General features: G+C 45.3%; 1 protein-coding gene across 1 annotated transcript in view; it reads right to left on the bottom strand.

The window, feature by feature from the left end:
• Window positions 1–11742, bottom strand: part of LOC121847333 (extensin-2-like) — a 61956-nt gene extending 50214 nt beyond the window's left edge. The window contains exons 1-2 of the mRNA XM_042327942.1: window positions 11501–11742; window positions 9217–9304 (exon numbers count right to left, since the gene is read on the bottom strand). Coding sequence (XP_042183876.1) covers window positions 9217–9304; window positions 11501–11742 — 330 coding nt within the window. The remainder of the gene's footprint in view (window positions 1–9216; window positions 9305–11500) is intronic.
• Between the last annotated feature and the right edge of the window lie 2885 nt (window positions 11743–14627).

Raw genomic sequence — 14627 nt, 5'->3', positions numbered from 1 at the left:
TTACACCTGACCACACGACTGAACAGTAGTCCAGGTGCGACAAAACTAGGGCTTGTAGGACCTGCATGTTTGTTAGTGCTGTTTATAAGGATCGGCCTCTTTAAAAAAAAAATTAAGCCTAAAATGACACACCCAAATCGAACTGCCTGTTGCTCAGGACCAGAAGCAAGGATATGCATATTCTTGATACCATTAGAAAGGAAACACTTTGACGTTTGTGGAAATGTGAAAGGAATGTGGGAGAATATAACACAATGATCTGGTAAAAGATAATGCAAAGAAAAAAAAACTTTTTTTGTATTTTTTTTGTACCAAAATGTATTATTCCGGCCCAGGTGCAATTTAGATTTTGGCCACTTGATGACAGCAGTGTATATGCAAAGTCTCAGACTGATCCAATGAACCATTGCATTTCTGTTCAAAATGATGTATCAAGACTGCCTAAATGTGCCTAATTTGTTTATTAATAACTTCCTTTGTTCAAAACTGTGCACTCTCCTCAAACAATAGCATGGTATTCTTTCACTGTAACAGCTACTGTAAATTGGAGCTTGCAGTTAGATTTAAGGTTCAAAAATTATCCACCACTATGTTTAACAGCAGAGAAAACCCCCTAAATTATATTTTTCACCTTGAAATTGTATGACGTTTCCTAGAGCGACCCCGACATCAGAAAAAGTTAAATATCACCTTTGTTAATATTTGAATGAAAGCTGTACAGGGTACAACGATTCTTTTAGGGTCATTTTTGACCGGGCAGTTATAAAATAATTTACACACCACAAAAACCACAAAGACACTGCATCTCAGTGCAAGAGCTGTTACTGCAGTACCTGGTTCAAATCCAGGCTGCATCACATCTGGCTGTGATCGGGAGTCCCATAGGGCGGCGCACAATTGGCCCAGTATCGTCCGGGTTTGGCCGGGGTAGGTCGTCATTGTGAATAAGAATTTGTTCTTAACTGACTTGCCTGGTTAAATAAAGGTTTAATATTTAATAAAAAAAAAAAGATTTAAAAAAAACACACACAATGATAAAATGTGATTGAACTCAGCCAGCAGCCCCTGAATAGGACATTCACCATGGTTGGCAGAGTTAGAAAGAACTGAGCTTCCCCCTGCACTCCTCGCAACGAGGCCTTCACATCAAAGTGAAGACCAGCAGCGTCTGGTTGCTCCTCAATACACACCACAGACCAGCAGCGTCTGGTTGCTCCTCATTACACACCACAGACCAGCAGCGTCTGGTTGCTCCTCATTACACACCACAGACCAGCAGCGTCTGGTTGCTCCTCATTACACACCACAGACCAGCAGCGTCTTTGCTCCTCATTACACACCATAGACCAGCAGCGTCTGGTTGCTCCTCATTACACACCACAGACCAGCAGCGTCTGGTTGCTCCTCATTACACACCACAGACCAGCAGCGTCTGGTTGCTCCTCATTACACACCACAGACCAGCATTTTCTTAATGGGTGCGTATTAGTGCCTGGGATAAGCAATTTCATAAACGCGTCAAGTACAGCATCTAATTGCTCCTCATTACACACCACGGACCAACAGCGTCTGGTTGCTCCTCAATACACACCACAGACCAGCAGCGTCTGGTTGCTCCTCATTACACACCACAGACCAGCAGCGTCTGGTTCCTCCTCATTACACACCACAGACCAGCAGCGTCTGGTTGCTCCTCATTACACACCACAGACCAGCAGCGCCTGGTTGCTCCTCATTACACACCACAGACCAGCAGCGTCTGGTTGCTCCTCAATACACACCACAGACCAGCAGCGTCTGGTTGCTCCTCATTACACACCACAGACCAGCAGCGTCTGGTTCCTCCTCATTACACACCACGGACCAACAGCGTCTGGTTGCTCCTCATTACACACCACGGACCAACAAATATTCTTTACATCAACAACATAGGAATCACTACAAAACGTGTTGTATGACCTATGATACACTATATTAGAACCAGCCTTATACACTATATTAGGCCCCATGACCTCTGATACACTATATTAGGCCCCATGACCTCTTATACACAATATTAGAACCAGCCTGACCTCTTATACACTATATTAGAACCAGACTGACCTCTTATACACTATATTAGAACCAGCCTGACCTCTTAAACACAATATTAGAACCAGCCTTATACACTATATTAGAACCAGCCTTATACAGTATATTAGAACCAGCCTTATACACTATATTAGAACCAGCCTTATACAGTATATTAGAACCAGCATTATACACTATATTGGAACCAGCCTTATACACTATATTAGAACCAGCCTTATACACTATATTAGAACCAGCCTTATACACTATATTAGAACCAGCCTTATACAGTATATTAGAACCAGCCTTATACAGTATATTAGAACCAGCCTTATACAGTATATTAGAACCAGCCTTATACGGTATATTAGAACCAGCCTGACCTCTTATACACGATATTAGAACCAGCCTTATACAGTATATTAGAACCAGCCTTATACACTATATTAGAACCAGCCTTATACACTATATTAGAACCAGCCTTATACACTATATTAGAACCAGCCTTATACACTATATTGGAACCAGCCTTATACACTATATTAGAACCAGCCTTATACACTATATTAGAACCAGCCTTATACACTATATTAGAACCAGCCTTATACACTATATTAGAACCAGCCTTATACACTATATTAGAACCAGCTTTATACAGTATATTAGAACCAGCCGTATACACTATATTAGAACCAGCCTTATACACTATATTAGGCCCCATGACCTCTGATACACTATATTAGGCCCCATGACCTCTTATACACAATATTAGAACCAGCCTGACCTCTTATACACTATATTAGAACCAGCCTGACCTCTTATACACTATATTAGAACCAGCCTGACCTCTTATACACTATATTAGAACCAGCCTTATACACTATATTAGAACCAGCCTTATACACTATATTAGAACCAGCCTTATACACTATATTAGAACCAGCCTTATACACTATATTAGAACCAGCCTTATACACTATATTAGAACCAGCCTTATACACTATATTAGAACCAGCCTTATACACTATATTAGAACCAGCCTTATACACTATATTAGAACCAGCCTTATACAGTATATTAGAACCAGCCTTATACAGTATATTAGAACCAGCCTTATACAGTATATTAGAACCAGCCTTATACAGTATATTAGAACCAGCCTTATACAGTATATTAGAACCAGCCTTAGACAGTATATTAGAACCAGCCTGACCTCTTATACACTATATTAGAACCAGCCTTATACACTATATTAGAACCAGCCTTATACAGTATATTAGAACCAGCCTTATACACTATATTAGAACCAGCCTTATACAGTATATTAGAACCAGCCTTATACACTATATTAGAACCAGCCTTATACAGTATATTAGAACCAGCCTTATACACTATATTAGAACCAGCCGTATACAGTATATTAGAACCAGCCGTATACAGTATATTAGAACCAGCCGTATACACTATATTAGAACCAGCCTTATACACTATATTAGAACCAGCCTTTGGAACTGTGCTTTTCCTAGATATGGCTCCTATATTATTATCAATACAACCGATGGATCTGCATACTGCTTTCAAACAGATTCATGCAGCATTAGTAAAGATGTGATCAATACATGTTGATGATTTAATTCCTGTGCTGTTTGTAACTACCCTGGTATGTTGACTGATAACCTGAACCAGGATGCAGGCATTAGTTACACTTTGATTCTTTCTCTTGAGTGAGCAGCTTGATGAAAGCCAGTCAATATTTAAATCACCCAGAAAGTATATCTCTGTTGATATCACATACATTATCAAGCATTTCACACATATTATCCAGATACTGACTGTTAGCACTTGGTGGTCTATAGCAGCTTCCCACCAGAATGTGCTTTAGGTGAGGCAGATGAACCTGTAGCCATTATTACATAGGGAATAAGGTTCCATAGGGCTCTGGTCTAAAGTAGTGCACTATATAGGGAATAGGGTTCCATAGGACTCTTGATGATATATAGCAGCTTCCCACCAGAATGGGTTTTAGGTGAGGCAGATGAACCTGTAGTCATATTACTACAACATTATTTAACATGAGATCCTATCTAAGCTTTACAGGAATGTGGTTCTGCATATTAACAGCCACACCTCCGCCGTTGGCATTTCTGTCTTTTCAGTAGGTCTTATAACCATATGTTGCTACCACTGTATCATCAAAGGTTTTAACTAAGTGAGTTTTAGAGATTGTCAGAATATAAATGTAATCTGTTAGTAGCAAATTACTGATTTCATGAACCTTGTTTCTTAGGCTAAATATATTAACGTGGGTGATTTTTAACACTTTGATGCTGGGGAAGCTTAGTCTATTGATCCTACCCCCTACTTTTTCGAACATTCTGTTAAAAATCGCGCAACATTTCAGCGTCCTGCTACTCATGCCAGGAATATAGTATATGCATATGATTAGTATGTGTGGATAGAAAACACTCTCACGTTACTAAAACTGGTTAAATCACCGCTGTGACTATAACAGAGCGTCTGTTTCATCGAAAAGCGCAAGAAAAACTGATCACTGAAAACTGAAAAAAATATCCATGCGCCACTTGCATGTATTCTTCAAGGGGCACGAAATTAAATAGGGCCTAGATTGCAAGTCCTACAGCTTCCACACAATGTCACCACTCTTGTCAATTGCCTGGGAGTTGTTCCTTGGTCAAACGAGTTAGAGAGACCACTTTCCATCCGGTCTCCGACAGGACGTTATGGAAGAGAGATTTTGGAAGATGATTTGAAGAGGTGGAGCTATTGAATACACATCGCCTCGTGATCAATTTGATAGATTATTAACGTTTACTAATACCTAAAGTTGGATTACAAAAGTATTTCGAAGTGTTTTGTGAAAGTTTATCGTCGACTTTTTTAATTTAAAAAAATGACGTAGCGTTTTGAAACTGTCTTTTTTTCTGAATCACAGTTTCCATAGATGGATATTTTGGGTATATATGGACCGATTTGATCGAAAAAAAGACCCAATAATGATGTTTATGGGACATATAGGAGCGCCAACAAAGAAGCTCGTCCAAGGTAATGAAAGTTTTATATTTTATTTCTGCTATTTGTGTAGCGCCGGCTACGCTAATTCTTTTGTTTACATCGCCTTCAGGTATTTCGGGGTGTTGCATGCTATCAGATAATAGCTTCTCATGCTTCTCATGCTTTCACCGAAAGCATTTTAATAATCTGACTTGTTGGCTAGATTCACAACGAGTGTAGCTTTAATTCAATGCCCTGCATGTGTGTTTTGATGAACGTTTGAGTTTTAACGAGTGCTATTAGCATTTGGCGTAGCGCATTTGCATTTCCAGATGCCTAGATGGGACGTCTGCGTCTCAGGTGGACGTAAGAGGTTGTTAACAGAGGTAGACATGGTCTAGTTATTTATTTTCGTGAAGGGTGAGCTACACACGATGGACTTCCTACAAGGGCACATCACCTCAGTGCTAACAGTATAACTCTGGTTCATAGGCTCATGGTTATTACAATAGCTGTAGGATCAGCAGAGGCATTCAGGGCAGTAAGGCGGACAAACATTAGGTTACTTACATTGTGTCTTCCAACACCACTAGGATAATGTACAGTCGTGGCCAAAAGTTTTAAGAATGACACAAATATACATTTTCACAAAGTTTGCTACTTCTGTGTCTTGATATATTTTGTGTCAGATGTTACTATGGAATACTGAAGGATAATTGCAAGCATTTCATAAATGTCAAATGCTTTTATTGACAATTACATGAAGTTGATGGAAAGAGTCAATATTTGCAGTGTTGACCCTGCTTTTTCAAGACCTCTGCAATCCACCCTGGCATGCTGTCAATTAACTTCTGGGCCACATCCTGACTGATGGCAGCCCATTCTTGCATAATCAATGTTTGGAGTATGTCAGAATTTATGTGTTTTTGTTTGTCCACCCGCCTCTTGAAGATTGACCACAAGTTCTCAATGGGATTAAGGTCTGGGGAGTTTCCTGGCCATGGACCCAAAATATGAATGGTTTGTTCCCCAAGCCACTTAGTTATCACTTTTGCCTTATGGCAAGGTGCTCCATCATGCGGGAAAAGGCATTGTTCATCACCAAACTGTTCCTGGATGGTTAGGAGAAGTTGCTCTCATAGGATGTGTACCACTCTTTATTCATGGCTGTGTTCTTAAGCAAAATTGTGAGTGAGCCCACTCCCTTGGCTGGGAAGCAACCCCACACATGAATGGTCTCAGGACGCTTTGCTGTTGGCATGACACAGGACTGATGGTAGCGCTCACCTTGCCTTCTCCAGACAATATTTTTTCCGGATGCCACAAACAATCGGAAAGGGGATTCATCAGAGAAAATTACTTTACCCCAGTCCTCAGCAGTCCAATCCCTGTACCTTTTGCAGAATATCAGACTGTCCCTGATGTTTTTCCTGGAGAGAAGTGGCTTCCTTGCTGCCCTTCTTGACACCAGGCCATCCTCCAAAGGTCTTCGCCTCACTGTAGGTTCAGATGCACTCACACCTGCCTGCTGCCATTCCTGAGCAAGCTCTGTACTGGTGGTTCCCTGATCCCGCAGCTGAATCAACTTTAGGAGACGGTCCTGACGCTTGCTGGACTTTCTTGGGCGCCCTGAAGCCTTCTTCAAAACAATTGAACCGCTCTCCTTGAAATTCTTGATGATCCGATAAATGGTTGATTTAGGTGCAATCTTACTGGCAGCAATATCCTTGCCTGTGAAGCCCTTTTTGTGCAAAGCAATGATGACGGCCCGTGTTTCCTTGCAGGTAACCATGGTTGACAGAGGAAGAACAATGATTCCAAGCATCACCCTCCTTTTGATGCTTCCAGTCTGTTATTCGGACTCAATCAGCATGACAGAGTGATATCCAGCCTTGTCCTCATCAACACTCACACCTGTGTTAATGAGAGAATCATTGACATGATGCCAGCTGGTACTTTGTGTCAGGGCTGAAGTGCATTGGAAATGTTTTTGGGGATTCAGTTCATTTGCATGGCAAAGAGGGCCTTTGCAATTAATTGCAATTCATCTGATCACTCATTATAACATTCTGGAGTATATGCAAATTGCCATCATACAAACTGAGGCAGCATACTTTGTAAAAATTAATATTAGTGTCATTCTCAAAACGTTTGGCCACGCCTGTACATTTGCTGAAGCATTATGACAACTCAGTGACACAAAGGTAGGGATTAAATGAGCCGTCATTAATAAGTAATTTTCTCAACACAGACATATAATGCTGTGAAAGGATCCAGGAACCCAAATTATTTAGGTGGATCCCATCCTCATAATACAAGCTTTCAGTCCAGAAGGTTTCAAAATTTTCAATAAATGTTCAACCCACAGAGCTGCAATAGTCTGGTATCCAGTTATGAAGGGATACAAGTCTGCTGAACTGCTCAATGCCACGATTTAGGGAGGGCAGAGGGACAGACATTATGGGGTGTTTGTTGGTGTCAAGTAGAGACCCAATCGGTTCTTTAATATCCATCTTCTGCTGTTCTGAGCTGCACTTCATAATATGATTTTACTCCACGTTAAGCATGACATTATCAGCCCCCCGGTGCTTGACTCACAGCCTCGGGAAGCAACCTGGTGATATCCTGAACTTTGACCCCACATGAACCATGACAGTATCAGCCCCCCGGTGCCTGACTCACAGCCTCGGGATGCAACCCGGTGATATCCTGAACTTTGACCCCACATGAACCATGACAGTATCAGTCCCAGGTGACTGACTCACAAGCTCGGGAAGCAATCCGGTAATATCCTGAACTTTGACCCCACATGAACCATGACAGTATCAGTCCCAGGTGACTGACTCACAGCCTCTGGAAGCAACCCGGTGATATCCTGAACTTTTGCCCGGAATGATCTGTCCTCTTTATTTATTTATTTATTTCAGCTTTATTTAAACAGGTAGGCCAGTTGAGAACAAGTTCTCATTTACAATTGCGACCTGGCCAAGATAAAGCAAAGCAGTTCGACACATACAACGACCCAGAGTTACACATGGAGTAAAACAAACATACAGTCAATAATACAGTAGAAACAAGCAAATATGATATAATATAATACGATATGAGCAAATGAGGTGAGTTAAAATTATAAGGGAGGTAAAGGCAAAAAGGCCATGGTGGCAAAGTAAATACAATATAGCAAGTAAAACACTGGAATGGTAGATTTTGCAGTGGAAAAATGTGCAAAGTAGAAATAAAAATAATGGGGTGCAAAGGAGCAAAATAAATAAATAAATAACATAAATACAGTAGGGAAAGAGGTAGTTGTTTGGGCTAATTTATAGGTGGGCTATGTACAGGTGTAGTAATCTTAGTGCTGCTCTGACAGCTGGTGCTTAAAGCTAGTGAGGGAGATAAGTGTTTCCAGTTTCAGAGATTTTTGTAGTTCGTTCCAGTCATTGGCAGCAGAGAACTGGAAGGAGAGGCGGCCAAAGAAAGAATTGGTTTTGGGGGTGACCAGTGAGATATACCTGCTGGAGCGAGTGCTACAGGTGGGTGATGCTATGGTGACCAGAGAGCTGAGATAAGGGGGGACTTTACCTAGCAGGGTCTTGTAGATGACATGGAGCCAGTGGGTTTGGCGACGAGTATGAAGCGAGGGCCAGCCAACGAGAGCGTACAGGTCGCAATGGTGGGTAGTATATGGGGCTTTGGTGACAAAACGGATGGCACTGTGATAGACTGCATCCAATTTGTTGAGTAGGGTATTGGAGGCTATTTTGTAAATGACATCGCCGAAGTCGAGGATTGGTAGGATGGTCAGTTTTACAAGGGTATGTTTGGCAGCATGTGTGAAGGATGCTTTGTAGCGAAATAGGAATCCAATTCTAGATTTAACTTTGGATTGGAGATTTACAGTCTAACCAGACACCTAGGTATTTGTAGTTGTCCACGTATTCTAAGTCAGAGCCGTCCAAAGTAGTGATGTTGGACAGGCGGGCAGGTGCAGGCAGCGATCGGTTGAATAGCATGCATTTAGTTTTACTTGTATTTAAGAGCAATTGGAGGCCACAGAAGGAGAGTTTCATGGCATTGAAGCTTGCCTCTGCCGTGTCTCGAAGCAGATTGTGAGGCCAGAGACACAGAACTCACCTGAGAAGAGGGCTGCTGAGACGCCGGCTGTGTGCAGGACACAACAACCAAAGGGACTGAGCTCTGATCCAGATAGTGGTGGTTCAGGCTGTGTGCAGGACACAACAGCCAGAGGGACAGAGCTCTGATCCAGAGAGTGGTGGTTCAGGCTGTGTGCAGGACACAACAGACAAAGGGACAGAGCTCTGATCCAGAGAGTGGTAGTTAAGGCTGTGTGCAGGACACAACAGACAAAGGGACAGAGCTCTGATCCAGAGAGTGGTAGTTAAGGCTGTGTGCAGGACACAACAGACAAAAGGACAGAGCTCTGGTCCAGACAGCACGGCCCAGCGGAGGGGAGCCATGGTGGTCCAAGCTGTGCCCAGGTATTTGATTGGCTATGACATGGAGAGGTAGCTGGAGGGTAATCCACAGCCATGGAAGGAACGCCCAAGCCCCCGGCAGAAGACAGCTGGTACAGGGTCTCAAAGCGATTTGAAAGTCTTAAGTCCAGACACGGGGGAAGAAGGCAGGCGCACCAAGAACCATTCTTCTTCTCCTTCTTTCTGGTTCTGACAAGCATCCATTTACCCTCACCTGGAGTCCAACAAGGAGCATCCATTTACCCTCACCTGGAGTCCAACAAGGAGCATCCATTTACCCTCACCTGGAGTCCAACAAGGACCAGCCATTTACACTCACCTGGAGTCCAACAAGGAGCAGCCATTTACACTCACCTGGAGTCCAACAAGGAGCATCCATTTACACTCACCTGGAGTCCAACAAGGACCAGCCATTTACCCTCACCTGGAGTCCAGCAAGGAGCATCCATTTACCCTCACCTGGAGTTCACCTGGAGTCCAACAAGGAGCATCCATTTACACCTCACCTGGAGTCCAACAAGGACCAGCCATTTACACTCACCTGGAGTCCAGCAAGGAGCAGCCATTTACACTCACCTGGAGTCCAGCAAGGAGCATCCATTTAGCCATTTACACTCACCTGGAGTCCAGCAAGGAGCAGCCATTTACAAGGACCAGCCATCCATTTACACTCACCTGGAGTCCAGCAAGAGTCCAGCAAGGAGCAGCCATTTACACTCACCTGGAGTCCAGCAAGGAGCATCCATTTACCCTCACCTGGAGTCCAGCAAGGACCAGCCATTTACCCTCACCTGGAGTCCAGCAAGGAGCAGCCATTTACCCTCACCTGGAGTCCAGCAAGGAGCAGCCATTTACACTCACCTGGAGTCCAGCAAGGAGCAGCCATTTACCCTCACCTGGAGTCCAACAAGGACCAGCCATTTACACTCACCTGGAGTCCAGCAAGGAGCAGCCATTTACCCTCACCTGGAGTCCAACAAGGACCAGCCATTTACACTCACCTGGAGTCCAGCAAGGAGCAGCCATTTACCCTCACCTGGAGTCCAACAAGGAGCAGCCATTTACACTCACCTGGAGTCCAACAAGGAGCAGCCATTTACCCTCACCTGGAGTCCAACAAGGAGCAGCCATTTACACTCACCTGGAGTCCAACAAGGAGCAGCCATTTACACTCACCTGGAGTCCAACAAGGAGCAGCCATTTACCCTCACCTGGAGTCCAACAAGGACCAGCCATTTACACTCACCTGGAGTCCAACAAGGAGCAGCCATTTACACTCACCTGGAGTCCAACAAGGAGCAGCCATTTACACTCACCTGGAGTCCAACAAGGACCAGCCATTTACACTCACCTGGAGTCCAACAAGGAGCAGCCATTTACACTCACCTGGAGTCCAACAAGGAGCAGCCATTTACCCTCACCTGGAGTCCAACAAGGAGCAGCCATTTACATTCACCTGGAGTCCAACAAGGAGCAGACATTTACACTCACCTGGAGTCCAACAAGGAGCAGACATTTACACTCACCTGGAGTCCAACAAGGAGCAGACATTTACACTCACCTGGAGTCCAGCAAGGAGCAGACATTTCCTGGTTCTAGCTAGTAGAGGGGTGCAGTGTGGGAAACTGATCATAGTCCAGGAAGGTACCATTATGATCCTCTTGGATGTTTTGATAGGAAGCATTTAAAGATGCCGATAGTCTCATAGAATCCGTATTCAGTTCAAGGCGTTTGGTCAAATGTTTTATTTCTTCATGAAGAGTGATAATGCTTTATTTAGCTGCATCAAGTTCGATACATTTTTCCAGAAGGAAGGTTTCCATCAGACCTTTCCCCGTGACAACAACAAACATGTTGCGGATTATACACTTAATAGCATGCAAGTCCCCAGCAGATTCCAATGAGTTTTCACTGCTGCTGACAGTCCAAGGTCACAAACATTTCCCGGTTCAGCCGGGGAGTTAGATGCTCCCTCCATGGCCGCGGATGCCCACACCAGCCCCCGCACAACCGACAGTCCGAGGTCACAAACATTTCCCGGTTCAGCCGGGGAGTTAGATGCTCCCTCCATGGCCGCGGATGCCCACACCAGCCCCCGCACAACCGACAGTCCGAGGTCACAAACATTTCCCGGTTCAGCCGGGGAGTTAGATGCTCCCTCCATGGCCGCGGATGCCCACACAAGCCTCTGCACAACTGTATTGCTGTCTGTATCTCGGTGAATGTGAAGAGCGAAACAGAAGTGCAGGGGGATGGGTGATATCGGGGCCAGTTGTCAGTGGAGATTCCTGATGGCTAAGGAGACTCTTAAAGGCTGAGGGGTTAGATGGCTGATTAGACTATTGATGGCTGAGGGTTTAAAAGGCTAATGAGACTCTTAAAGGCTGATGGCTGATTAGACTATTGATGGCTGAGGGTTTAAATGGCTAATGAGACTCTTAAAGGCTGATGGCTGATTAGACTATTGATGGCTGAGGGTTTAAAAGGCTAATGAGACTCTTAAAGGCTGAGGGGTTAGATGGCTGATTAGACTATTGATGGCTGAGGGTTTAAATGGCTAATGAGAATCTTGATGGCTAAGGGGTTAGATGGCTGAGTAATTTTGATGACTGTGGGGTTAGATGGCTAAGGAGACTGTTGATGGCTGAGATGTTATATGGCTGGGGAGGCTCTTGATGGCTGAGGGGTTAGAATGATGAGGAGACTCTTGATGGCTGAGTGGTTAGATGGCTGAGCAGACTATTGATGGCTGAAGGGTGAGATGGATGAGGAGAATCTAGATGCCTGTGGGGTTAGATGGCTGAGGAGACTCTTGATTGCTGAGGGGTTAGATGACTGAGGAGACTAGATGGCTGAGGGGTTAGATGGCTGAGGAGACTAGATGGCTGAGGGGTTAGATGACTGAGGAGACTAGATGGCTGAGGGGTTAGATGACTGGGGAGACTAGATGGCTGAAGGGTTAGATGACTGAGGAGACTAGATGGCTGAGGGGTTAGATGACTTGGGAGACTAGATGGCTGAGGGGTTAGATGGCTGAGGAGACTAGATGGCTGAGGGGTTAGATGGCTGGGGAGACTAGATGGCTGAGGGGTTAGATGGCTGAGAGGTTAGATGACTGAGGAGACTAGATGGATGAGGGGTTAGATGGCTGGGGAGACTAGATGGCTGAGGGGTTAGATGGCTGAGGAAAACCTTGTTTGCTGAGGGGTTAGATGACTGAGGAGACTAGATGGCTGAGGGGTTAGATGACTGAGGAGACTAGATGGCTGAGGGGTTAGATGGCTGAGGAAAACCTTGTTTGCTGAGTGGTTAGATGGCTAAGAAGACTTGATGGCTGAGGAGATAGATGCCTGTGGAACATATTTATGGCTGAGGGGTTAGATGGTTGTGGAAATTATTGATGGCTGAGGAGTTAGATGGATGAGGAGATTCTTGATGGCTGAGGAGTTAGAAGATAATGAGATTCTTGATGGCTGATTAGTTAGATGGATAAGGAGATTATTGATAGCTGATTAGTTAGATGGATGAGGAGACTTTTGATAGCTGAGGAGTTAGATGGATGAGGAGAGTCTTGATAGCTGAGGGCCTACTATGATTCAAAACGACAGTAAAACTCAATTAGCTGGTTTTGTCTGATGCCTGGGGGGTCCTTTGCTTGACTCTTCCAGACAGACGATGAGGCGTTGTTGGCGAACTGTGGATCCCTTGTTGAGCAGCTGTTAAGCAGTTCTATAGTCCACTTTGTTGTTGCGAATATGTGCTTCCTCTTAGACTGAGTATAGGGCTCTGAGTTCAGCAGTGAACCAGGGTTTCTCATTGTTGAATTTGACAAAGTACTGGTTGGGTTGCGCGCCACTGGGGAACTCTGGCCATGTGATGAGCCAACTTATCTCCACATACAGACAGAGACTGAAATCCGGCAAGCCTGTCAAGATAACAGTGAGGAAATGGATTATTGAGGACATAGAGGAGTTAAACAGCTGCCTGGACTCTGCTGATTGGGACATATTTAAAGAGACTCCACTGATTGGGACATATTTAAAGATGAAAATACCAACATTCACCATTATTCAGTCTCTGTCTGAATGGGGGGTTGAGTTGGAGCAACACATGGTCAGAATTGTCCAGTGGCGAGCGGAGGGGAGCGTGGAGGGGAGCATGGAGGAGAGCGTGGAGGGGATCACTGAGGGGATCGCTGAGGGGAGCGGGAGGGGCAGCGTGGAGGGGAGGCGGAGGGGCGTGAGGGGAGCGCGGAGGGGCAGCGTGGAGGGGAGCGCGGAGGGGAGCGCGAAGGGGAGTGCGGGGGACCGCTGAGGGTATCGCTGAGGGGAGCACGGAGGGGAGTGCGCGGAGGGGATCGCTGAGGGGAGCGCGGAGGGGAGCGCGTAGGGGAGCGTGGAGGGGAGCGCTGAGGGGAGCGCTGAGGGGAGCGCGGAGGGGAGCGCGGAGGGGCAGCGTGGAGGGGAGCGCGGAGGGGATCGCTGAGGGGAGGGCAGAGGGGAGCGAGGAGGGGAGCGCTGAGGGGAGCGTGGGGGACAGCGCAGTATGCTTATTTGACGGTGCTGTATACATGATCCCAGGTATTCTGTTCTCTGCAGTGGGATAGGGAAAACTTACACAAATCAAAAACCACAAGGCTGCCGGCCTAGACGGTATCCCTAGCCGCACCCTCAGAGCATTTGCAGACCAGTTTGCTGTTATTGGACAATTTCCATCTCTCTCTTGCTCAGGATGTTATGCCCATGCCCAAAAAAAGGGAAAGTAAATTAACTGAATGACTACCGACCCGTAGCACTCACTTCCGTCATCATGAAGCGCTTCGAGAGGCTACTCAAAAACCACATCACATCCTCTGCTTGCTAAACTCGGCCTGCTAACTGCTAGCTTGTCTAGCCCCGGTCCGCTAACTGCTACCTTGTTTAGCCCGGGCCTACGAACTGTTAGCTTGTTAGCACAGGCCTGCTAACTGCTAGCTTGTCTAGCCCGGGCCTACGAACTGTTAGCTTGTTAGCACAGGCCTGCTAACCGTCTGAATCGCCGTGTCCCAAA

Source organism: Oncorhynchus tshawytscha, linkage group LG09 (genome assembly GCF_018296145.1).
Source record: "Oncorhynchus tshawytscha isolate Ot180627B linkage group LG09, Otsh_v2.0, whole genome shotgun sequence".
NCBI classification, from domain to species: domain Eukaryota; kingdom Metazoa; phylum Chordata; class Actinopteri; order Salmoniformes; family Salmonidae; genus Oncorhynchus; species Oncorhynchus tshawytscha.
The sequence above is the reverse complement of the archived record's forward strand: the minus strand, read 5'-3'. Positions and strand labels throughout refer to the sequence as shown.